The 24417-nt window shown below is 41.6% G+C and overlaps 2 protein-coding genes across 2 annotated transcripts in view; one reads left to right on the forward strand and one right to left on the reverse strand.

Moving 5' to 3' along the window:
• CEP89 (centrosomal protein 89) overlaps positions 1 to 24417 on the forward strand; it is a 55834-nt gene that overhangs the window by 25506 nt on the left and 5911 nt on the right. Inside the window, exons 17-18 of the mRNA XM_055000914.1 lie at positions 2911 to 3000; positions 16083 to 16252. Of these exons, the coding sequence (XP_054856889.1) occupies positions 2911 to 3000; positions 16083 to 16252 (260 nt within the window). The remainder of the gene's footprint in view (positions 1 to 2910; positions 3001 to 16082; positions 16253 to 24417) is intronic.
• LOC129344323 (E3 ubiquitin-protein ligase RNF182-like) lies at positions 7325 to 8056 on the reverse strand. Its single transcript, XM_055000915.1, has one exon. It carries the CDS (start codon positions 8051 to 8053, stop codon positions 7325 to 7327), a length of 729 nt encoding a protein of 242 aa, XP_054856890.1. The 5' UTR covers positions 8054 to 8056.

Below are 24417 nucleotides of genomic sequence, written 5' to 3' on the forward strand. Positions count from 1 at the left end.
ATTCAGAAATCCTGAATCAAAGCTTCCCAAAGCAATTTGAGTTGCTTCTGGAAACTTCAGGACCTCTTAAAAGGGCTCCCTTCCCTCCCACCACCCCACGTACCTGGGCCTTCCCGGCAGCTGCAGAGACAGTGGCGCAGGCTGGCTACAGCCTTCCCCACCACCCAGCTGGCCACTGCAGAGGCGGAAGTGCAGACTCCGGCCTTCTGCCGCCCAGCTGGCTGCGTGGCGGCGGCAGTGCGGGAGGCGGAGGTGCCGGCTCCAGCCTTACCCGCCTCCCTGCTGGTTGCTGTGCCGGTGGAGGCGGCTCTGGGCCTTTCCGCCTCCGAGCTGGCCACTGTGCCAACGGAGGCAGCGGCAGCGCACCCTTCTGCCATGCATTCCTCCCATCCCGAGTGAGGTAAGTGGAGTGGGTGGGAGGTGGGGGTGTCTGAGTGGGGTGCGGGGTGGGTGGAGGGTGTCTAAGTGGAGTGGGGGGGCTGGGACAAAGCTGGGACAAATCTTTACAGGGCATACCAAAGAGATTTAAAGACCTGAATCCCGAAGCAGCATGGGGCTTCGAGGTTCGGGCTATTCCAGATCAGTTTCCCGCTTCAGGTAAACCTGATGCAGGAAACCCAAATTTTTCCCCGGTGCACACCCCTCCTCCCATTTGGTAGAACAAATTAACCATCAAGGATCAAAAATCCCTGATGAGTTGTTTATATCAAAGAGCGGAATGATTTTTGAAGCACTAAAAAAACTACATGTGAAACATGTCTGAGATGACAGTTGATAATTCTGTATGATGTACAAAAAAATATATTCAAAACCGAAACTCACTTGGGTAGGCCATAAGAAAAAGTATGTTATGGTGTTTGTTTTAGGAAATCTAAGGCTACTCTTTTCTGAGAGAGAGAGAGAGAGAGAGAGAGAGGAGCCAATGGATGTGTTCCAGGAATTCTGGGTGGGGGGAAAGAAAACATCACATTAACTGTGGTGAAGGACACTGTATAAATGAAGATGGTAGACCTCAAACAGGCTGGTGTCGTGAACTTAGGAAGCTAAAATATCTGCTCATGAGCAACTATAAATACAATTACCCAACTCCCGGACTCTTTTTTAAGGAGGTGAGAAAAGATGTAAAACATTATAAAGCAATGTTTGCCTTAAGAGGCTTGTTAATAGAAAAATGAAAGTTGGAATGTACATCCCGGACATAATTCTAAATTTCAGAGTCAAACACCACTATAACTACCCACAAACATTTTCATTGCCTTGTGTCTGACCATCCATGCCTGGGATGCTGATTTTTCCAGTGTCCCTTTTTAATCATGCAGCCCTTACTGACTCCTGGGAAGATTATTCATGGGACCTGGACAAAGGATGGGGTGCAAGTTGGGGTGCTGAAGGGAGACGAAGATGGAACCTCTTTTTCTAGGTCCTTTGTCAGTGGAGCTCTTAAGATGGAAGAGGAAGAAGGGAGTGATTTCACCCCTTTGCTGCAGTGCCCCAACTTGCAGGGCTGTTGTTCCCTGTGGTGCCTAGTACCTCTTGAATGATGTGATAGCTAGAAGTGGATGCTGGAACAGAAAGGAACGCTGGAAAACTCTATCTGCCTTTCATGCACTGATGGTAGGATACAGGGCAAGGAGGCCAAGAGAACTATAAAAAGCACTGTAATGCAATAAGTGAAGCCTGGCATCTCTCACATTGCATTCTACTAATGTAGACAGCCACAGATTTTTTATATGAAGGAAATTTGGGCATGTTGGAAAATATATTTAACAGAATAATAAGCCAAGATTTCTGACACGGCACAATTGCATCTCTCTTGTCTCCTTCTTAGAGTAGGCTATGTAATAATCACAGTAATATACGTTTTACAATTAAGCACTGTACAGCAAAGAATTTAAAGAAAGAGAACCCAATCTAACTATAAGACTTATAAGTAAAGAAGGGAAATAGATATTTAATTAAAAATTAAAGAGGCAGTTTATGCAGAAAACCAAGAGGAGAAATGCAGCAGTTCATGAAATACTGCTCTACCACTTGTGTGATAAACTGCCAGTCTGAATGTATCTGATGTATTCTGCCCCAGTCAGGAGAGAGTTAATAAGACCAAAGTTGAAACAAGGATTTTTCTGCCTCTCTTGACCCATTTTTATTTTTCCTTGTTTATTCATTGGTTTCATTGGTTTTGAATAGTACTAAATTAGCACAAAGGGCAGTTCGAAACACCATTCCCTGGCATTTAGACAGCATAATAATCAGTTGGTTCTTTTTTATTCAGTAAACTAAGTGCAAAATAAATTACCGTTACGGCTAGTTTTGGTTGGTCAACTTTTGATCTTGGTTTTTAGTTTATTTGTTTGATCCCCCTCTACCAGATTACAGATAACTCGTTTTTTTTCCATATAGATGTTCATATACAGTATCTTTACCCTTCCTGGATAGCCTTGGTGAGCCTGATCTCATCAGATCTCAGAAGCTAAGGAGGGTTGGCCTTGGTTAGTAATTAGATGGGAGACATCCAACGTAAACCAGGGTTGTAGAGGAAGGCAATGACACGCCACCTCTGTTAGTCTCTTGCCATAAAATCCCCACCAGGTGTCGCCATAAGTCAACTATGACTTGAGGGCACTCTCCACCACCATCTTTCCCAGATGATCTGAGGCAATCAAAATACCTTGATTTCTCCGATGAAGTCCACATGTGTCTTGATCAGATCTGGTGTAGAATAATGCAATCTCTTAGCCATTAACAATCCTCATGTGAAGTTCTTAGCAAAGTTACACCCCTCTCAGTCCATTTAAATCTAGAAGGGTATAATTCTGTTTAGGAGTGCACTGAAAGTACATAAAGCCAGAGAAGCAAATATCAGAAATCAAAATACCTTGCAAGCTGAATTACTTTTTTCCCTTCCGTCAGACCAGTTGCTTAGAAAAAGAGAAGCATGGTGTTCTCAACAAAGTAATAGAAGGGAATGTACGTCTAGGAAGATTAGAAGAGAAAGTAAAGGTAAGTGGTTTTTAATAAGACAATACATATGTATGATATGTGTATTTCATTTTAAATAGTGCAGTCATAAATACATCATTTTAAAAAACATTTGCAACGTTCATTTGTTTTTATAATTGATTGGATCCAGACTAAATCGGCATTTTCTACTGAATCCTCCTCCTCATGGCAGCCCCCCCCCCCCCCGATATCATCTCTCAGAGTCCTAGAAACAGCATTTCACAGAGATCAGTGGGGGCAGGAAAGTTCCATCCTGCCATTTGAAAATTTAGTCTGCATCCAACTTTTTAGTGGGTGAGGTGGATTTCTACTATAAGAGGAAGAATGTTTATAAATGATCAAATCACTAACTTCTGAAATGCTCCATTAATGGGGATTGTTTAATTTTTGCTTTTAGTGAATATCCCAGCCATGGTTTCATGATCCTACATAAAGTCCCTCAGTAAACAGGGATGTGAAAATGTGTTTTCTGTTTTATAGCCTCTTACAACCCTGGTGAGTTGCAGAATTAGGAACTGTGTGGCTGGACAGGAGTAGTGGATCTCATAGCTGTATAACTCTGTTGAATAGATTTAGGTGTGATAGGAACAATTTTAAATCTGAATCTCAATAAAAACATTTTCACTGACGAACAGTTTTATTAAGCTTTCACTAAAATAATAAAAGAATTTTATGATACCTTAAAGTTTAAACAGTTTATTGTGGGCAGAAGATTTTCTGAGCCATTGCTCACTTGGAGTTAGCTTCAGTTGACAGAAATGCATTTACATGGGTAGAGATAGAAAATGGGTTTGTCTGGGTGTGTGCATGTGTATATTACTGAGGCCAGAAGGCCCAGCAATCCAAGAAATAGGTGTGTTACATTTCTATGAAGAGAGCAGATGAAAACACGATCTTGTAAAAAGAGGAAGTAATGTGTGATCCATTCTCCAGCAGGTGAAAAACTGGCAAGCTTTTGCAGTAATGTCCTCATCTTGCCCTCCTTCGATCTATATGCATTTATGTGTATGACTGTCAACTAAGAATAACATTTATGCATCTGAGGAAGTGGGCTCTGGTGCTTGAAAACATGTTGCATTAAATCTTTTGGGCTGAATTCAGATATCCCAATCAAACTTAGCTTAGTCTGTAATGAGAATGAGCCAAAGTGCTTTGCTGATATGCTCCTTCTTCCTTTCTGCTTTACATACAGCACTGAAATTGCAAATCCTGAAGTTCTCTAAATGATTGTTCAATTATGGTTTAGAATGTAAGCAAGAAAAAAATGTAATTCATTAAAGCACTTAATTTAGACATGGCAGCCAATTACAGTTTGTTGAAGACTTTCTGGTCTGAGAACACACATGAATGCATTTTGCACGGAGTTCCACAAGAGTTCTTTGTAGAGATCCCAAGGGCTTCATTGCATTGGTCTAGTGTGCATGTAAATCAACAACTGCATGTACTTCCGTATTCAGTTGTCTCGCTGCAAAAGACAGATCTGCTGGGAAGAAGACAGATCTGCTGTCCTGCCTCCAACAACACTAAATACAGAGTCTTGTTCAAGTAAAATAGTTTCTGGGCAAATAAAAATTGTAAATTGTTCTGCCAATTGTAGAACTCTAATTTTGAGAAGATGCAGTGCTATGTGTTCCTGCTGTAAATCTCATAGTACGAGATATCAGTTATTTCTGAAATCCCCTTGATAGTATGAACCTACTTACCAAAATAGTTGAAATGGCTTGAACCAGTGTAAGATATCAAAAGATTAGCAGCCCTATGGTAGTTCATTAGCCTTTCAGGGAATTACCAGTTTGGATTTCCCGTTCTTCCTTGATAAAATGTCATAGATCTAATGAGAAATTTTCAGTCATGGTCTATAATGAGTATTGTAATAATAATTATATATTTTATACCATGAACACAAAAATCATTTAGTAGGATAGATGTTATAAAAAGTGTGACAGTTTTAATATTCCTGCAGCAATTACTGCAGTGATAAATATCATAACCTTTTAGCATCAAATTACGTCAAGCTGAGACAGTTTTGCCCTTTCAGTTCCACAAGCTTGTTTTGCATTCTCTTTTTTCCTTCTAGCCTTGAGATAAATATTTGATTAAAAGCAAGAGTCCTGGATTTAAATTGGCAGTTGGCCTAATTTTTGTTTATCTCTGTTTCTATTTAATCTTAGAAGAACAAATGTAGATGAATGTAACTTTCAACTAATGACGATAAAACATTTTTAATCTCTCATGAATATGAATGATTATGAGTTTGAGTTTTCAAGTATCTCAAGTTAAGTAGTCAGTGTTTGAGAAAAATACTGTACGGTACATACCTGCTGTGGATTGCTGGGCACAGTGGGAGAAAAATGATAAGTATCTGACCCACATGGTAACTAAGGCAGGATCATACCTTCTGCTGCAGATTTCCTGCAACAAAAACTAAAGTGCAAAGAGGAGGTGCATGTTTGTAAATATAGTAGATAGGTTCTAGAGAGTTGTGGCTGTTTGTGGCTCCACATCAAATGTGTTTCAAGAGCATGTTTCTCTGTCATACTTTATGGAATTTATGGTACAAACATATCCACTTGCTTCTGGCGTGAATCTGCCCCAGTACTGTTTAAACTGAACAAAATCACCTTACCCATGAACTGGTATATAATTTGGAAAAATTGTGTTAAAAAAGAGCAAACATGTTCATTGTTTCCCAATTTCATTAGGACTGTTCTTCTAAATAACAGAGTACAAGGATGTTACATCATAGCAATGAAATTGAATTTCCGGTGCTGAACAGGGCATATCATTAGAAGCTTAACCAACACCTGGCCCATATAAAGGGCCAAATGGCAGGCTAGGGAGGAGACTCCATGTCTTCTCCAGGCTTCGGAGGAGAAACATGGGAGGAGAGGAGGAGGACCAAGATGTGCTTAACCGCCCCCCCTCCCCTCTTTGTATCTGAGGCCTTTCCAGCCCCGAGATCTCAGCTACAACCATGGAGGTGGACAGGGAGGACAAAGCAGTTGCAGACCTCCTAAATCCCCACATTGGTAAGATCTGTAATCAAGCAACAGAAGACGCCCCTTTTCCTGCACAGCTAAATTAAGCTGTTAGCTAAATCTCAACATTCACTGTGCTGCACAAGGCGTCATCAAATCCTGGTAAGATGGCACTAAAAAAAATGACATAATTTTCAAAAGTAGATTTTGTCCCAATCATAATTGTATATTGATTTTAAAAAGAGAGAGAGAGTAGCTGTACTCTAGTAAAATGTCCCCAAATGTCTTTTTGTAAAAATGAAAGCATATCATTCTGGAGCAGATCAATACAACATGATGAACAACACCTCTTATTTTAGACAATTATAGGATAGTATTCCCCTACACATGTACACAGCTAGTGCTTTTGTTTTTCATACTTTTTGGTTTTGGTAACTCTAGCTAACAAGATACATTTTCTCCCAGCATGCAGACATAATCTGCAAGTTCTAGACACATTATGGAATAAGTTTTATTTTTGTGTGCTATTGAACAGCATTTCACACATATTTTTCAGACTATTTCTTCACATAAATCTACATTGTATTTAACACTGTCTAAAGATCCACTGAATTGGACAAATAGCTTTGGGGGGAGCAGCAGCTGGAGAATTCCATACCCTTCACAATCACATTCTCACTATTTCTCCTTCTACAGTTTCCAGCCCACAGTGAAGATCCTTGATCTCAGGCAGAGCAAAGGGAAGGGGTATGCCTGCTTTTCCAAACCTGGTCGTGTCCTATTAATATGTTCTGCACCCTAAGGAGAAGATAAGGAATATTCACTTCCCTTTCCCCCGCCCCCCAGTTTCTAGTTTTTGGAGTAATATTTGAAATACGTTGCATTTCTCCTGCACCAATGATGGAGGGGATGGATGGTATTTTTCATCCTTGGAGGGAGATAGTTACCCAGTACCAGGTAGTTAGGCTCTAAACTTCCAACCCCCCTTTTTTTTCTGGTGAGACCAGGCATTGGAGAGAGCTGTAGAATTTTGTGACCAGATAATAGCCCCTGGCTTGCAGAATTTACATTTGTCCTTTAGAACTTAAGGGACGCCATGGACCCCTGCGGGATCTGTGTCTTGGTCACAGTAGTGTGTGACCAAGTGTGGCCAAATGTTGAGAGAGGGTGATTGCCTGTAGGGCACTGACATCTACAGACAAATATCTTTTTATCACAAAGTGTGTTCGTTTGCTTATTATAGTGGGATCGTTTTTTTAAAAAAAAATCACACTGCGATCCTTTTAATAGCCTGTACTTTTGAAGATCTGTAGTGAACAACATCCAAAATTTTGATTTAAAAGGGGTCAGTTTCTAGAAGAGCAGTCACACATTCCTTGGCAGAGGCATTGACAGAAGCCATATACGAGGCACACAGTTAGACTGGATGGAACGAGACTGACGCAGACAATTCCAAGTGTCACTTTCTGAATCACCAACAAATAGATTCCAAGCGGCAAAGAACCGAAGTAGAAAAACCCCAGCAGCCACACTAGTATTCTGGGGACGTGCTTACAGAGTTTAGAGAAAACGTCTGGATCGAGATGGCTGTGAGAGTTTACCGATGCTGAGTCAAGGCTGTGATCAGTGTAGTAATCCGAGAGAGTGTTTTGGCTGGGAGTCCTTGTGGAATCTCTCTGCACTTCCATGATGGTTATCACCAAACAATTTGAGGATCCATTAGAAGGACTGGAAGAATCCAGGTTCTTGGGTGTCAAGACCACTTCTTTGCAGTCTGAGCTCCATGCCATTTTGTCTTTGGCCCCGAGTTTGGACAGAACGTTTGTATCGTCGGGGAGCCCTTCCACTTCCTCTTCCTGCAGTTCTGTCTCATGGCGGCAGAAGGGGCAGCTGATGCAAAGGGAGCCATCTCCAACATGGAGGATTTTTGTCAGGCATTTGGCACACACCCTATGGAGGCAATCCAGGATTTTGGGTTTCCTGCTGTGAATGTTAAATTTCTGATAACAGATTTTACATTCCAGGTCATCATTCAGTACTTTTTCTTCCCCCTCTGTTTGAGGATAATTCATCATTAAATTAGGGCACGCTGTAAAAGATGTCAGAACGACAATAAGTTCTTATTTACTCTTAATAACCCCTGCTGGATAGTAAGTTCTCTCTAGAGTATATTCTATAGTTGAGTTTCATTACAGGGAAAATGGATAACAGTAGTAGTTTAAAATGGTTGTGCTAGTTAAAACCAGTTATCAATTTATGTTATAATAATCATTTTCAGTTCTGTGTAATTCTATTAAACATTACATGAATCAGTCTTGTTCTATAGCCTATATTAGCTCAAAATAAAACTACAATAAATTGCTTCTCATGTTGTCGAAGAAAAGGATGTATTTGCTGTTTGGGTTTTCTTGAAAATCTGTAACCTTTGCGTGATCTTGTGTATCCTTTCCTTACTAGTTTCTCCAAAGCAATAGTTAATAATATCTTAGCAACCAAAGAAAGCAAGTTTTATCTTGCTTTTTATTTCTAGAACTGAAACATTTTTCCCCGATGTAGCATTCCCCGCCCCCCACCAATGTAGCATTCTGAAATTCCAAATTACTGAGGCCTAGTACACATTACCTCATATTTTGAAGATAGAATTTGGGTTCTGAATGATGAGCTTTGGACTTTCCCCTTTGAATGTATTTACTTTAATTTACTTTGTTTTTTATACGAGGGCCAAGAAGTCCAGAGTAGCAGCCATTTTGTTTTCACAACAACTGTTTGCAGTAGGCTCAACTGAGGGAGAGTGACCACCCCTGTGGACACCCAGTGAACATCATATCTGGATAAAGATTTCTCCTTTCAGAGTCTAGCACTCTGGCTTGGAATACGATTCCAGAAATGGAGTTCCATGTGGCACTTTTTAAATCGCAGGTGTGAATTTCAAAATTTTGAATGTTCTGAATGTGCACTCACAGTGAGCGGTCGTTCTATAAATCTCTCACCTTTGAATCAAGAAGAATTAATATCAGTTCTGTCTCCCCCCCACCCCATTTCCAACACACATCTATTTTCAGCTGTGAAAGTATCAACTGCTCATACTGCAGCTCAAGCTCTGCTCACGACCTGAGTTCGATCCTGGTGGAAGCTGGGTTCAGGTAGCTGGCTCAAGCTTGATTCAGCCTTCCAGCCTTCTGAGGTTGGTAAAACGAGTACCCAGATTCCTGGGGGTAAAGTGTAGATGACTGGGGAAGGCAATGGCAAACCACCCCATAATAAAAAGTCTGCCAAGAAAACATCGTGATTCGACGTCCCCTCATGGGTCAGTAATGACTCGGTGCTTGCACAGGGGACTACCTTTACCCTTATTTTACCTCCCCCTCCATTTCCTACACACATCTATTTTCAGCTATGAAAGTGTCAGTTGCTCATCTAGAATATTTAAGTACTGCTGTTATCTATAACACTTTTATATGTTGCAAGGCATTTGCTTTTTGGTGGAGGATAAAACTGAGAGAACTAGTATAACAGTTGCTGCGATCCCACCTTGACAAGTATTTAAAGAGTATTTGCTCTGCCTTGCCAAGGAATCTTATTGTCATGCACGAATGCTTCTATAACATTTTGTCTGAGATCATGGCTTCACAGACACTCATTTTAGTGACACTATATATTTAAGGTTACTGAGAAGAGGCATTCGTTTTTTTTTTACAAAAACCCTAACAAACTGTGAATATAGCTTCCCTATGACATTTTCTTTGATAACTCAAAATGAAGTGCCGTGAATCTCTAAAGAATTTGACAAGTAAAGACATTTCACAGGTTCTTTTTATTTCAAAAGTGCATTTTTTCTGTTTGCATTCCTAAAAACCTAAGCTGTTTCTGTCTCAGTTCATCACACTCCCTTTGCTGTGCAGCAGTAATGGAATTTTAATGGGATCAAACAAAGCAAAAAAAAAGCATTTTTAAAGAAGACTCCTCTATGAGATTCTTTATAGAATCCAATTATTAGTTTCATCTTTTTTTTAATGGCAAAATTTCAGATCTCAGCTCTACAAACAGCTAGCTCTTATAATTCTGTATGGTGCCTGTATAGTCACATATATGAGTGGTGGATGTGTTTCAGAACATTTGAGTGCTCTAGATAAGAAATTTGTTCTCAAGTCCCTGTTCCTAAAGAAATGTCTTGGTTCTCAGTACATGCCTCCATTTTACATGCTCTTTTCACACACCCCATCTTCATACACAGTGTTATGGACAGAGCAAGATGCAATACCTGGAAATACAAAGTGCACCTTTGCGCTTGTATTTCTGGTAAATAAAGATATTCATTTCCAGATATTTTTATTCTGTGAGATTGTTCCAGAATATATAACATCACAGGCTAGTTGGGTGTTAAGAGTGCGGGACTCTAATCTGGAGAGCCGGGTTTGATTCCCCACTCCTCCACTTGAAGCCAGCTGGGTGACCTTGGGCTAGTCACAGTTCTCTGGAGCTCTCTCAGCCCACCCACCTCACAGGGTGTTTTGTTGTGGGGATAATAATGACATACTTTGTAGACCGCTTTGAGTGGGCATTAAGTTGTCCTGAAGGGCAGTATATAAATCGAATGTTGTTGTTGTTGTTTTTAGTCCAGTATCTTCAGATCTTGGAAACTAAGGAGGGTCAGCCCTGGTCAGTAGTTGGATGGGAGACAACCAAGGAAGTCCAGGGTCGCTACACAGAGGTAGGCAATGGCAAACAACCTTTGAAGTCTCTTGCCTTGAAAACGCTACGGGGTCACCATACCCCTGCAAGCTTTCAGCAACCCTGCATGTTGCTTCATATGAGAAGACCAGCCTCCAGCTAGTTTTGTACAGCCAAGTCTCTTTTGCAGCTTGAATCAGAGGAGGTCTGCTCCCAGCATTATTTCAGAAATCAGTTTGGGGTCCTATAAAACAGAAAGTACCTCTGAGCAAATCTAGAGTTCCTTTCTCTTCTCTGAATAAGATCTAGCCAGCCTCCTGCAGTAGGAATTCAGGTCCAGCTACTCCTTCAGAAGTGGCAGACACAGCATCTCTGTTTTGCTATTTAAACATGGTTGGGCACTCATGTGGCCTAGGGCAGTCACCCAGTTAAATAAATGCCAGTTGATTAATCACATCAGTTTTAGTCAATTGATAAAATCTGCATATGTTTGCACTTGGGAAAACCGAAAGAAAAGCAGCAAAAAGAAGAAATCTGAAAACCTAAAAAGAAAATCAATTGTGTCTTGTGCGTTGTTGAAGCCTTAATACAATGTGTCCTCCTTTAACTTTGGTGGTAGAAAGTGCCTTCAAGTCATAGCTGTCTTATGGCAACCCCGCTGGGGTTTTCAAGGCAAGAGACTAATAGAGATGGTTTGCCATTGCCTGCCTCTGATCCTGGTGTACTTTGGAGATCTTGCATCCAATTACTAAGGCCAACGCTGCTCAGCTTTTATTTATTTATTTATTTATTTATTTATTTATTTATTTATTTATTTATTTATTTATTTATTTATTTATTTATAACCCGCCCTCCCCGCAAGCGGGCTCATGGTAAGGTACAACATTGGTTAAAATACAACTTAAAATCAATTAAAAAACAGATAAAATACTGTGCCCCTTTTGGGGCAACCAGCGGGAGTGGACTCTCCATACCCCTTGTAGAGGGAGACCGGTGGAAGGCTCAGCAACGATTGGCTAAAATTAGCTTCCACCATATGCCTGGCGGAACACCTCTGTCTTACAGGCCCGCCTAAATGATACAAGATCCTGCCAGGCCCGAGTATCCTCAGAGAGTTCCACCAGGTTGGGGCCAGGACCAAAAAGGCCTTGGCCCTGGTAGAGGCCAGCCGAGCCTCCCTAGGGCCAGGGACTACCAGTAGATGTTTTCCAGTTGAACGAAGTGCTCTCTGGGGCACATACAGAGAGATCTGATGAGACTGGGCTTGCCTGGGCTACCCAGATCAAGGCCCTTTTACTTTAACAAGTGTGAAATACAGGCTAAATAGATGAGTTTTGGAGTCCAGAGGCATTGAAAAACTTGTCCATGCAATTATAAGAGTATTAAAGTTTGTGCGTTGGAAGGCAGGGATTGACAGCACAGGAAAGTATAGAAAAATAATGGTATTAATTTAGAAATGTTTTCTCCTTGACATGTGGAATGTATGGAGTATCACTGGAAAGAATGGGTGGCTTTTGGCTGGGTGGCAAAGATATTGTTAAAATAACGGGTTGCACCCCAGCTAGTTCATTACTTCCTCTTTGTGGAGAGAGGAACATGCATGCACCTGAGATTCCTACCAGACTGAAAGTTCTTTCCAGCATTGTGAGGCTTGAATGAAGCGTAAAGCCTAAAACTTTCTAGGGTGCTTTTAACCCTTCACCTGGCTACTGTTTTTCTCTCTTAACATTCCCTACTGTACTGCCTCCTGTCCCATCACCCAGAAGCAAAGCCATCATTATTGACAGTGTCAGGAATTTATGATTATTGAACTGGGAATCTCAAGGTGTGTTCAGGCCTTGAACACCCTTTAGGCACAGGAAAATAGGGATGTGGAACTCGAAGCCCTGCAGCTGGCAGGCAGCATATAAAGCTTCTGGATTGGTCAGGCTAGCCTTCTATGCTTTAACCTCTGGTTTCTGGGACGAGATACGTCCTCCAGGTCTGGATTCAACCTGATTGTGAGCTTTTTCAATCATTGTTCCAGCCTTTAAAACAGTATGTCAGAGGAGGTGAAAGGGTCACCTTCTTTATCACTGCAAAGCCGCTTTGTTCCAGAGGGCCTTCTTTTAATTGGTAATATGATTGTTGTTGAAGGTTTTCTACCGGTCTGTGGTATTTTAATGTTTGGTATCTTTAATGTTAACTCTTGGTATCCGTTTGTGTGATTTTTGAATGGTATGCTGCATACTTGTAAACTGCATTAGATCCCTATGTAGTGAAAATGAAAGGGTAGAGGATATTCTGTTAAATTTATCAAGAAAGTGCTTTGGTGTAACATCTACACTAGACTACTGTCAAAAAACTTCAGCTAGCCCCACATGCAATGCCTAGGATGTAGTTTAAATGTGATGCAGAGACTAAGATACTCTCTAAACAAGACATCTTACACGGGGACGCTCAAGTGTAGGGAGACACAATGTTAGCCAGGAAGCATAGTCAGAGCTGGCAGAGATCGCTGTTCAAAGGGTTTGTTAATTTCATCTTTGCCTCTCAGAAGGCTCTGTCAATTTCACCTCCCCTTCAGGGAGGAGAAGATAAAATTAACAAACCTTCTGAGGAGCAATCTCCACAGGCTCTGTCTTTTAAAACTATGCTTCCCAGCTAACATTGTGTCTCTCTACACTTAAGCGTCCCCATGTAGGATGTGTTTGTAGAGAGACTGTAAATTACATTGGTCTTGAAATGTCTGCAGTCGCTGCTGGTCATTTTCTGAACACAGATCAAATGGTAGATGATGACTTTTACAGTCATAGGAATTGAAGTTATCTGAAAGGAAGTCTCTCCCTTAATTTTTCCATCCTTCTTGTATTAAGATTCTCAGAAGAGGCAATCTTTCATTCTGATACCTTATTTAGGTAGCTGCTTCCCAGGATGAATTTTTCTGTGCTCAAACAAGCTTAACAGAAAGACAAACAGAGTTCATCTGTCTATAGCTGTAATTATCAAGTTATATTTTTTCTTGGCGGATTTGCAGAGTATTTGAAGAGGAGCTGTAGACTTCTTCCTCCATGGGAAGCACTGAAAGTTCCCTTTCTTTCTCACTACTCAACTAGGGCGGACATCCATAAACAGTAGCTTATATATCTCTAGCATTTGCAAGCTTTACTGTTGTGTGAAGTGCTGGAATGCGGCCAGATATGCCTTCAATTTTGTTTCTGGTTCCCAGAATCCTAGACAGCTGTGTGCTTGTAGGTGATAAAATGGAGCATAATTCTGTACTGCTAACATCACAAGTTTCCATTAGGGATTGTAGGCTAGTCTGAATGGATGAAGCGCTTCTCAACTCTGCATACATATTCTTGGTATATTTGGAAAGCTAAACAGTTGTGTATCTGTGTGTGTATTTTAAATCTCTTATGCAGCCATCTGATTGTAGAGTAGAACTGAAACAGTTTTTCATCCATTTCCTTTAGAGTTTTTCAGTGAAATTGGCTATTTTAGACCATCTCTCTTCTTCCACTCTCCCACCCCATGTTATCCTCTATAAACTCAAGAAGAGCCATTTTCCTGGTAAAGAAGATAAAACTGAAGGGGTTGGAAGACCCATAAAAACATCAATCACGTATTTGGATAAATACTTATCAGAAGTGTATGAAGGAAATATAGAGAGTGTATGAAGAAAATAAATATTAAGCTCCCCCTCCCTCCCCAGCCCATTTGCTTCACTTCCATTCTCAGCTGCAAGAGAGAGCTATTTCATTCTGTTTCACTGAACTGTAGACTGTAGGGAGGGGGATTGATGATATACAGGCTGGGGCCCCTACGTAAAATCAGAATTGGTCAGCCGTCAACAGCAACCTTTTTAGTTCTATAGAAGAGGAAGCTGTAGCAGATATGGCTTTTTCAACCCTCTGCAGGTTTGTAGTAAGACAAACCACACTTGCTTATATACCTTTTTCTATTTGAAAGGCTGGTCATCCCTAGGCTAATGTCTGTTAAGCCACTATACTATGAAATCAGGTAATCAATATTATTTCAACTTCTCACAAACCAGCAAACTGTATAAAGTTTGGAGTTCTGCTACAGAGCTCAGAACAAATTTCTAAATGTTTTATTATCAGTTAGGAATTAAGCTTTCCAAGCAGGCAGTTACACTTAGATTTTTAGACACTGCTCGGCAGCCAGCAGTGCACCCTGTCTGGTCATGGAGCATAAAGCTTCAGCAGTAAGGGATGGAATTCTAGAGAACATTGTCCTTGGGCACCTCCAGAGTCCAGACAAGCTTTCAAATGTCAATGATGTCTGGATATATTATGCATACATTATCTTTTGCAGAACAGGAAAAAAGTCATTCCCTTCTCTTGTCAGCTTGTCTGTCACATTTGCTCTCTCCAGGGAGCCAGGGTGGCATCTGTGGTTCTTGCTCTTCCACTTGAGACATAGAGAGTGATTGGCCACAGTAAGCTACACAACTGAGCGGGGATTTGATCCCAGGTTTACCCAGTCCTAGCCCGACCCTTTAACTACTACATTACTCTTGCCCTGGTCAACCTGCTTTCCTTTAAAATCCTGTCTCCTCATTTATACTGGAACATCAGAGTTGAATTTGGAGAAAAAATATTTTCCCAACTTCACTGGGTATTAATTCCAAATTAAATTTTCAGACCACATGGAGCTGAGGCAAAAATCTTTAGTTAGGGTGATTGTTAATTAATACATCTGAAATTACTACTATTAATGAGAGCTTTGTCAGAATTTTTAAATATCAGATTCCCCAGAAAAGGACAGTATTCACAAAACTACCTTTGTGCAACAGTTTGTCATATAAATGTAGATAAAGTTTTTCACTGAGACATAACATTTGTCTGTCCTTAAATATTCAGCAGTGCTTTAATTCAGAAGTAAAATTCACAAAGCCATCTGCTTAAAGAAAGAATGAAGCATTTGAGTGCTTTGGATTTTGAAAACTCTGCTTTCAGGTGTTGAGGAATTTCTAAGGCAAGAGAGAAATGAAAAAGTGTTGTGTACAGTAATTCAGATAAAAGATACACGCATCATTCAAAAGTATCTTCTTCTGTATCTATTGATAATTAAACTGCTTGAACATGAATGTTAAGCAACATGTGTTTAACATCTGGCTGGCTTTCCTGACATGCAGAATTTGTTTGGCTTTGAGGCAGTTTACCATATTGTTAGTAGAAGAGAAGCATTAAAAACAACACGGTGTACCCAAGCATCGACACTTTGATTATCTGCAGTGGAAAGTACATGCATTAGAAATGCTTTAAGGAGATCCAGTCCCTTCCAACCTACCTGATTTGTTCTTTTTAAGCAAGGCACTTGTGTTTTCAAGAGGAAGCCACGCACAGAGAGAACCATCTTTTCCATGAATGATTGTTGAATAGAATCCCCGGAATAGCTCTGAACTATGCTTTGGTCCAACTCTCCCAGGTGTATAAAAAGACAGCTGCAGGGAAGCTTGGAGATTTCGCCCTCAAAGTGACCGAACAAGAGAAGGAATTTGCTGGGAAGGCTGCTCAGTACCAGCGAGAAATGAAGCACCTCCAGCGGCTGCTGCAAGACAGACAGGAAACCCTTGACCAAGTGCTGCAACAGAAAAGGTAAGTCAGTCAAAGCCTTAAACAAACCAATTAGACTGGGCTGATAAAACGAGGACAGATGCAGACATATGCTCTGCCTAAGAGCCCCATCTGGTGTGCTCAAGCCGTTTTTGCTCGTCTGCCTCTGCTGGATTGAAAATGCTAAACTCCTCCTCTGCACTGGATCTGTCTGCCTCCCCAGCCTCCCCCTCCCAATCTACAAACCCTTGAAGGAAATCAGTTATTGCTGGTGCCAACAGCTAGGCTTAAAAATCCTCCTGACTGTTAACTTCATCTTTCTAAAGGGAAGCAAAACACACAGAACTGATTAACTCAGATTGAGCTTTCAATAATTCTCTCCAAAGTGAATCACTGGTCGTGTCGTTGTTGATTTAATAACGTCTTCCAGCAAAGGCTCATGAAGTCCTAGACTGACAGATTTTTGACAGACAGGAAACAAAAGCAGTCAATTAACAAAGCTGGGGGAGAGAGAAACTTCTTGTAGATTGGGAGGATTCTGATCACAGGACAGGGGACGGAAATGAACAGTTGAATAGGTCTTGGTTAAGGCACACTTGTCAGTGTTCAGTCTCTAAGGAGAAGTAGTTTCTCACTCTAGTGGAAGTAGATGTCATAGAATATTTCTTTTATCAGAATTTAAAAGTATCCATGGAGAGATGACAAAGCACTCATTTTTGCAAATCATCTCAACCACTGTGAGAAACCATAACCATATGGAAACCATAACTCAAGCAGAGCGCCACCTGTTTCAGTAATGTGAACTCTTCCATTAAAGCTGATTTGTTGCAAAATTTGCACGTGCTCAATGAATACCACTCATGTGTAACTTAAAGAAGTTTGCCACATTGATGGTCATGATTGGAAATATGTGCCCGACCGTAATACATGGCATAGGAAAAACTGAGTTGTACCATTATGCTCAGTGCAGAAATGCTCATCCACTCTCAAGAAAAATGCATTTAAATGATGGCTTTGAGACTGCACAAAGATTGCTTTGAGATGATGTTAGAATGTGGGCAGTCCGAGACATTTTAGTGCTTGAGGCATAAAATCTAAATAACATCCTTGTACACACCAGCTATTTTAAAGGACATGAGAAGTTCTTCTTCACAGGCCCCATTGAAACAATAGTTCCTATTCATTTAGAGAGACTTGCAGGGAATCTCCACCTTTTCTGTACCCTGTGGGTAACTCCGTCTACCTCCTGCTCTTATCATCCAAAATGTGTCACTTGAGGTAGCTGCGTCACTGTGCCTCATGCGAAAGCTGTATCTAACTTTAAAAGTGATCCCATAGACTTTCAAACTCAAGGCTCCTTTATGTGGTTGTGGAAAGTGCCATCAAGTCATAGCTGACTTATGGCCACCCCTGTTGAGGTTTTCAAGGCAAAAAAACAGAGGTGGTTTGCCATTGCCTGCCTCTGCATAGTGACCGTGGTCTTCTTTGGTGATGTCCCATCCAGTTATTAACCAAGGCCAACCCTGCTGAGCTTCTGAGATCTGACAAGATCGGGCTAGCCTGAGCTATCCAGGTCAGGGTAAGACTCATTTATACACCACCATTACCACTGAAGTATTGAGTTCCATCGGTGGTTTTTGATAATTGTGGCAGGAAGTCTCCTGAAGGCCAGACAAGGGACAAAGGGGTCAGCAGGGAAACCACTGTGACCCCAGATGAAAAATCAGCTGTGGGAAGGGAACCTCTATCAGCAAGACAATCTAAAGAGTAAATCTGGAGCAGATGGAAGTTAACAAGGAGCCAGGAAATCAGTTAGACTAAGGCTGGCAAGGATTCTCGGGGATGAGGGTAGGAAGAGGAGCCATGCTGTCTGGGAGGATTAGGGGAGGCTATCATGGGAGAGGACAATCTTGCCGAGGCTGGAGCTGATAAATAAAGTGTGTGTGTGTGGGGGGGGGTTGCTTAGAGAAAAAGCTGAGCAGGCTGTTACGTTTTTTCTGGAAGATTTTTTTTCTCTGTAAACTGAATTGGCCTGTGAATTAAACTGCTACAGCTACACCTGGGGGCCTCTGATTATTACGGAAAGAAAAAAGTGAAAGCCTGGACAAATGGCCCCCTCCCAGCTTTTTATGTCCCTTGCCGCTCACACTAATTCATAAAATAATCCAGTGCAGACACTATTTACAGCATGACGTGGGCAGTAATTTTCACAAAAACAAGGAGAACTGTGTCAGGGTGTAGAAGACATGACCGTTTATATGATGGCAACATTCAAATACTTCTGTCTTGCTCTTCCGTTAGAATGCTTAGATTGGGGCTCCCATCCAAGTGTTGATCAGTGCTTGCTTAGTTTCAAACACAGCTCTGATTTGGATGCTCACAAGGCTTTCATTGGCACAATTTCCATAATTGGGGGAGCAAAAACAATGTGGCGAATTAAACCCGGTGTTGGCTCCAGTCTAAATTTTCCAGTGACAGAAGAGAACTGGCCTGCCTCCCCTTCCCACTGCAGTCCACTGATCCCCATGAAATGCTGCTCCTTGGGGATGGGGGACCCTGAGGAGTGTCTTAACAGGAAGAGGGAATCCGTGGAAATTGCCAAGTTAGTCACGATCCATTCTCAGATTTCCCTGCTGCTGAAGTGTATGGAATTCTATCACTACTTTTGCTGTGCTGAGATGTTTAACATAAACTTTTTAGGGGTAACTAAATAATTATTTGTGGTGTGTGTGCACTGCATGATGCAGCTTAACAAAATGTACATGTGTATAGCATTTAGTTTTTCATCCCAGCCAGTCACAGAGACTCTGAGAGGATAGACCCAGGTAGATACATCAGAAACCAAAAGTAAAATTGAATAGAAAAATACAAAGTGTTAAAAGCAGAGATTTTAGTCCCTAAATTATTAACAGACTCAAGAGTGGAAAATTTACTTATTTTAGCTAAATTTTTAGTTCAGGCCATGGGATTTCGGGCAACTTAAAAGAAATCACGCCTTTTGTAGTTTGTGGACTAATTTTCTCTGGCCTGAATTCTTACTTTCTTCCTCATATTCTCAGTTACTACTTAAGACTTATAGGTCAGAAGAGTAGAGCAAGTAAGCAAGAAAGTGTTAAAAAACCTTGCACATGTTCCCGTGCCCCACTCCCTTCTCTTTCCATGTGTGCGTCTTATCTAGGGATGTGCAGTTCGGGTTAATGAAACCCAAAAAATCCCGAATCACCCTGATTCGGGGTGATTCGGGGAAACCCGAATCGATTCGGGAAACTCGAATCGGCATGCCCCGAATCGATTTGGGGAGATTCGGGGCAGCATTTTGCTTGCTTTTCAATGGGAAAAAGCCTCCCCCAGGCTTCTCTGAAGCCTGGGGGAGGCATTTTCCCACTGAATCAAGCCAAAATTGGTGCCCCCCCCCAAATGGGAGCAGGCTGAGCCTTGGTGGGGGTGGGAGGAAAGGTGGGAGAAGGGCCCCTGAGGGTTGGGGGGCATTTTGCATGCAAAATGCCACCCCTGGCAAGACAAGCCTCCCTCAGCTGTAAGTAGTAGAGAAAAGAGCACCTACTTGGGGAGGCCATGAAATGCCCCCCCAAGTGAGAGCAGGCTGAGCCTTGGTGGGGGGTGGAAGGAAAGGTGGGAGAAGGGCCCCTGAGGGTTGGGGGGCATTTTGCATGCAAAATGCCACCCCTGGCAAAGGAAGCCTGCCTCTTCATTTCCCCCCCCCCTAGGAAATAATGGAGATCAGCAGCAGCAAGCACAAAATAGGAGATTAGCAGCAGCAACCTAAAGCTATGCCCTTTTATAGGCGAGGATAGGGGGACCTGGTCCAATCGGTCTGAAACTAGGGGGGGTTGTTAGAGGGGAGTTAGAGGAAGGCCTCCACCAATTTTGGCTTGATTTGGTGGGAAAATGCCTCCCCCAGGCTTCAGAGAAGCCTGGGGGAGGCTTTTTCCCATTGAAAAGATTTCCCAAACCCCCAAATCAAGCCGAATCGATACCCGAATTGCTATACCCGAATCGGCTTGCCGATTCGGGTACAGCTGTTCCTGAATCGGCTTCTCGATTCGGGTATACCCGAATCAGGAAAGCCGAACCACTGTGCCTTTGCACACCCCTAGTCTTGTCCAAAAGGCGGGGGGAGGGATTATCTGGGACAAGTCCAGACCTCCTCCCAATCTCATATAGTCCACCTCCGGGCTTGGCATTCCCTAATACTGCAATCCCTCCAACACACTAGAATGGTATTAAAAACCCTTCCCATCATTTCTGTTCCTAGAGAACATCCCCCATCCCCAGCCACTGCCTTCCCACAAAGGAGATGCTATTAAATTGTCACACTTGTATGTAGCTGTCGTCATTTCCCCAGCCAAAATGGTTTCCTGTTCTTTAGTAGGCCAATGTGGCTAAGAAAAAGGTGATTGTGGAAAACCACCCGAAAGAAGAGCACTTTACATTCATACTGTTTCTTTTTTATAACAACAGAGTTACTGAGTGCTTTAGAGATGGTTGCTAAGTCTATAAAACAGTACATATAACTGATAATGCATACACCTTTCTTTCAAAGTAATACTTACCTGCTTTGGTATTTATTTCTAATTCTAGGTTAGTTTTTATTATACATCTGGACTGAACTAGGTAGATTGAGTAATCCTTTTGGCAAATAGCCACACAACTTATTTTCAACAATGCAAACTAATAGCATTCAAGTTTTAGGGAGCTATAAAGCTTCATGTATGTTTTCTCTTTAAGTTTCTTGGACAATGAAACTATATTCATTCCACGTTCCTTTAGTTTAGGTTGCAGTCTGCTTACAGTTACATCAAAATCTAGTAATGATTTCTGGAACAAGTACTATATTTGATAGCAGATATGTTCCAAAATTTTTTTAAAATCTCCGTATACAAGGAAGTTGCATAGCTTTGTATTTTCTGAAAGATTCATCTAGGCTTCTTTCCTTCGTGCAACCCCCCAAAAAAACCTTTAGGAGAATAACACAAGCTGAGACTTACTGGTGGGTTTCTTGTCACTAATCCTCTGTAGCTTGGCAACCAGAATTGGTAGCGCTGGGCCAGTAATATACTGATGTAGATTCATTTCTACCAGCACCGCTCAAGGGGAAAATTTGCAGTCTGGAAAATTGTTCCCAGTAGATAGAAATTTCACCGGTGCATTGAAAAACTAGTTGTCAGCGATGGGTTAGCAAAACCTCAGTGCTGTACACAAGCTCTGTAAAATATGTGGCTGAATGTTTGTTTTATTAACAGTTAAGAGCGACCTCCCAGAAGATTTCCTCAGGGCAGCTGATGAGACTAGCTATCCACTTTGAAAGGTGCATCGCCTGCTTTGTGAGGAGAGTCTTACTCATTTCTTTTTAGAACATCAGTTCTTCTTTGGAAAAGCAATGGATGTTAAGGTTATGTAGCACAAAAGGCCAGAGAGGCTGCCCTTGAAGGTAGGAGGTTGAATTAGGAGTTCCCTGCAATGCTAAAATGTTGCTGGTGAGTTTTTGGCACACCATTAATCGAAAGCACTTGGTTGTTGCATCCCTTATTCAGACTGTTGAGGACATTTGCCATGTTTTGACTCTTCAGCGGAACTGAGTGTTCATAAGTCAAATGGTACAGTCCTTTACACAGCTGTACTACCTTGGAAGGCACAGAGGGGAGGAATGAATGTACTTTTCACATCAGAATCTCCCTGCACGTGGGGACTGAGTGATGAGTAGAAGGAGACCAACTAGAACCAGTCAGCCTCTTCCGTTAAGTGCTCACAGAAGGCCTCCTTTGGCTGAGCTGCTAGAGAGGATCACATTCAACTTGCATTCCAGAGGAGTAAAAAAAAGAAATGCTGTAGCATTATGAAGTTTCTCTGTTTGTAAACATTCTCAGATCTTGAGCACCAGTGTGGTTTCAGTGAATAAAATGTTGAGCCTTGGGATACTGGTTCATATCGCTTCCTAGCTATCGACTGTATCTGTGGCCTCTCTCAGCCTTCATTCAACATCTGCAAGATAGACATTATATAGTTCAGAGAGTTGTCAGGATGAATGTCCTAAGGAGCATAAACTGTTTTGTACAGTCCTTACACAGCTGTACTACCTTGGAAGACACAGAGGGGAGAGAGCCAGTTGGTGTAGTGGTTAAGAGCATGGGACTCTAATCTGGAGAGCCAGGTTTGATTCCCCAGTTCTCTGTTTGAAGCCAGCTGGGTGACCTTGGGCTAGTCACAGTTCTCTGGAGCTCTCTCAGCCCCACCCACCTCACTGGGTGTTTTGTTGGGATAATAATAGCATACTTTGTAAACTGCTCTGAGTGGGCATTAAGTTGTCCTGAAGGGCGGTATATACATCGAATGTTATTATTATTGTCCATAAGCAATGTGTTTTTATATTTATTTTGGCCTTTGTATGTTGCTTTTCTCCCCAAGTGCCCAAAACGGCTCATAGAAAAAGACTGAAATACAATTTCCAGTAAAAAAGCTATATAAATTGGCATGGCCCTAGAATCCTGGGCTGGAACAAGAAAAAAAACAAAGCTGCCTGCATTGAAAACCATGAACTACATTGAGAGAGATTGGGTCAGAATCACAACATGGTTGAGGCTGTGTTTCCAGTATTTTTGGCAGTATCTTTTTACATATTATTCTCTTCACATTATCAAACAATTTTCCTTTCCTCTAAGTTGTCCTGCTTGTCATCCTTCCAGTTTTGACACTTGCTTGCAAGTGTTATCAGTCATTTATAATTTTTTAAGAATCAGACTGCCCTTTCTTGAACAAACTTGGTTGTCTTCGCTGCAGTGTGCATCAGTTGGTCCCAGAAGGCTGTTCCCATATTGTGAAAGTGTTTACAGGGTGAGCGGAAACACAGAGCACTGTGCTAGGTTCCTGGCATCATTTGTTTCTCCTTCATTTTCCTTGCTGCTTTGTATCCGTTGGTTCATCAGTTTGGAAAGAGGCATGATTGGGTTGTACTCAATATGTGCAAAGAACACTACAAAGGAATGATTGTTTGCACCCTGCACTATAAATCCTCTAAAAACCCATGACAAGAAAGAAAGACAGACAATATTGAACAGTTTTGGAACAAATCTTGTTCAGTCTGTTAGCACCCCACAGAGATAAGAATTTGAACACCATATCGGCGGAGGATCATAAAAATGTTAAGGAAAATCACCCAGGACATAGAAGCACCATTGTTTATTTCTCACTGGAATAAGAACAATGTCTAAATGATATTAAAAAGCTCCCCGACCAAATCAAACTAAGATACTTGTTAAAGCACACAGCACATGATGTATTCACAGAGTTTTCAAAGAAGTAAAAGATGTGAAAGCATCACACCAGGCTGCATAATAGAGAAGAACGTGCAGAACATGGCATAAAAACAGTGAGCGGACCCTGCTTGAGTTCTGTATCCTTTTATACTGAACCATATGTAAATTAATGGGGGGTTTGGGGGTGAGAAGTCTTGGGCATTTTAACAGAGAAGTGGGAAACAACTATTTTAATTAAACAAATGAAGAAAAATTAGCTAGGGCCTGTTACAAAAAGGAATCTTGTGATGCCCTAAGGTTAGCAGATTTATTGAAGCCCAAGTTTGCGTAGGCTAGTGCCCATCCGATGCATGTAGTGAAACTTTACTAAGCAGAAATATATACATAGCAGGGGGGGGGTGAAGAGGTAGTTAAAAGGACAGAAGAATACAAGAGTTCTAGCTTGTGACATTTCTATGCAAAAAGTCAACTCAAACAGATGAAGACATTTATCCTGTTGCAATTTATAACCATTTATTATCATATGCACGTGAACAAGTCATGATGTGATAACTTCTGAAACCACCACCATGAAGAGGAGGCTAGTCCATTTGACAAAGTTCTGCCCCTTCTACACGAACTGGGCAGTTTCTTAAAGACTACAACAACAGTCAAAAGAACTCAGGTTTACAGTAGTTTGGATGAAGTTGCGGAATCTGAGCTGCTGCATGTGTAGAGCTTCCTGGATGGAACAAGGGAGGGAGGGGCCATGGCTCAGCAGTAGAGCTTTGCATGCAGAAGGTCCCAGGTTCAATCCCCGACATCGCCAGTTTACGGACAAGGTAGAAAGTGGGAAGCTATTGCCAGTCTGAGTAGACAATGCTCATCTTGATAGACCAAGGGACTGACACAAGATTAGGCAGCTTCATACATTCAAGTGTGTTCAACAGACCTTGC

The sequence above is a fragment of the Eublepharis macularius genome, chromosome 16 (assembly GCF_028583425.1).
Source record: "Eublepharis macularius isolate TG4126 chromosome 16, MPM_Emac_v1.0, whole genome shotgun sequence".
In the NCBI taxonomy this organism is placed as follows: Eukaryota; Metazoa; Chordata; class Lepidosauria; order Squamata; family Eublepharidae; genus Eublepharis; species Eublepharis macularius.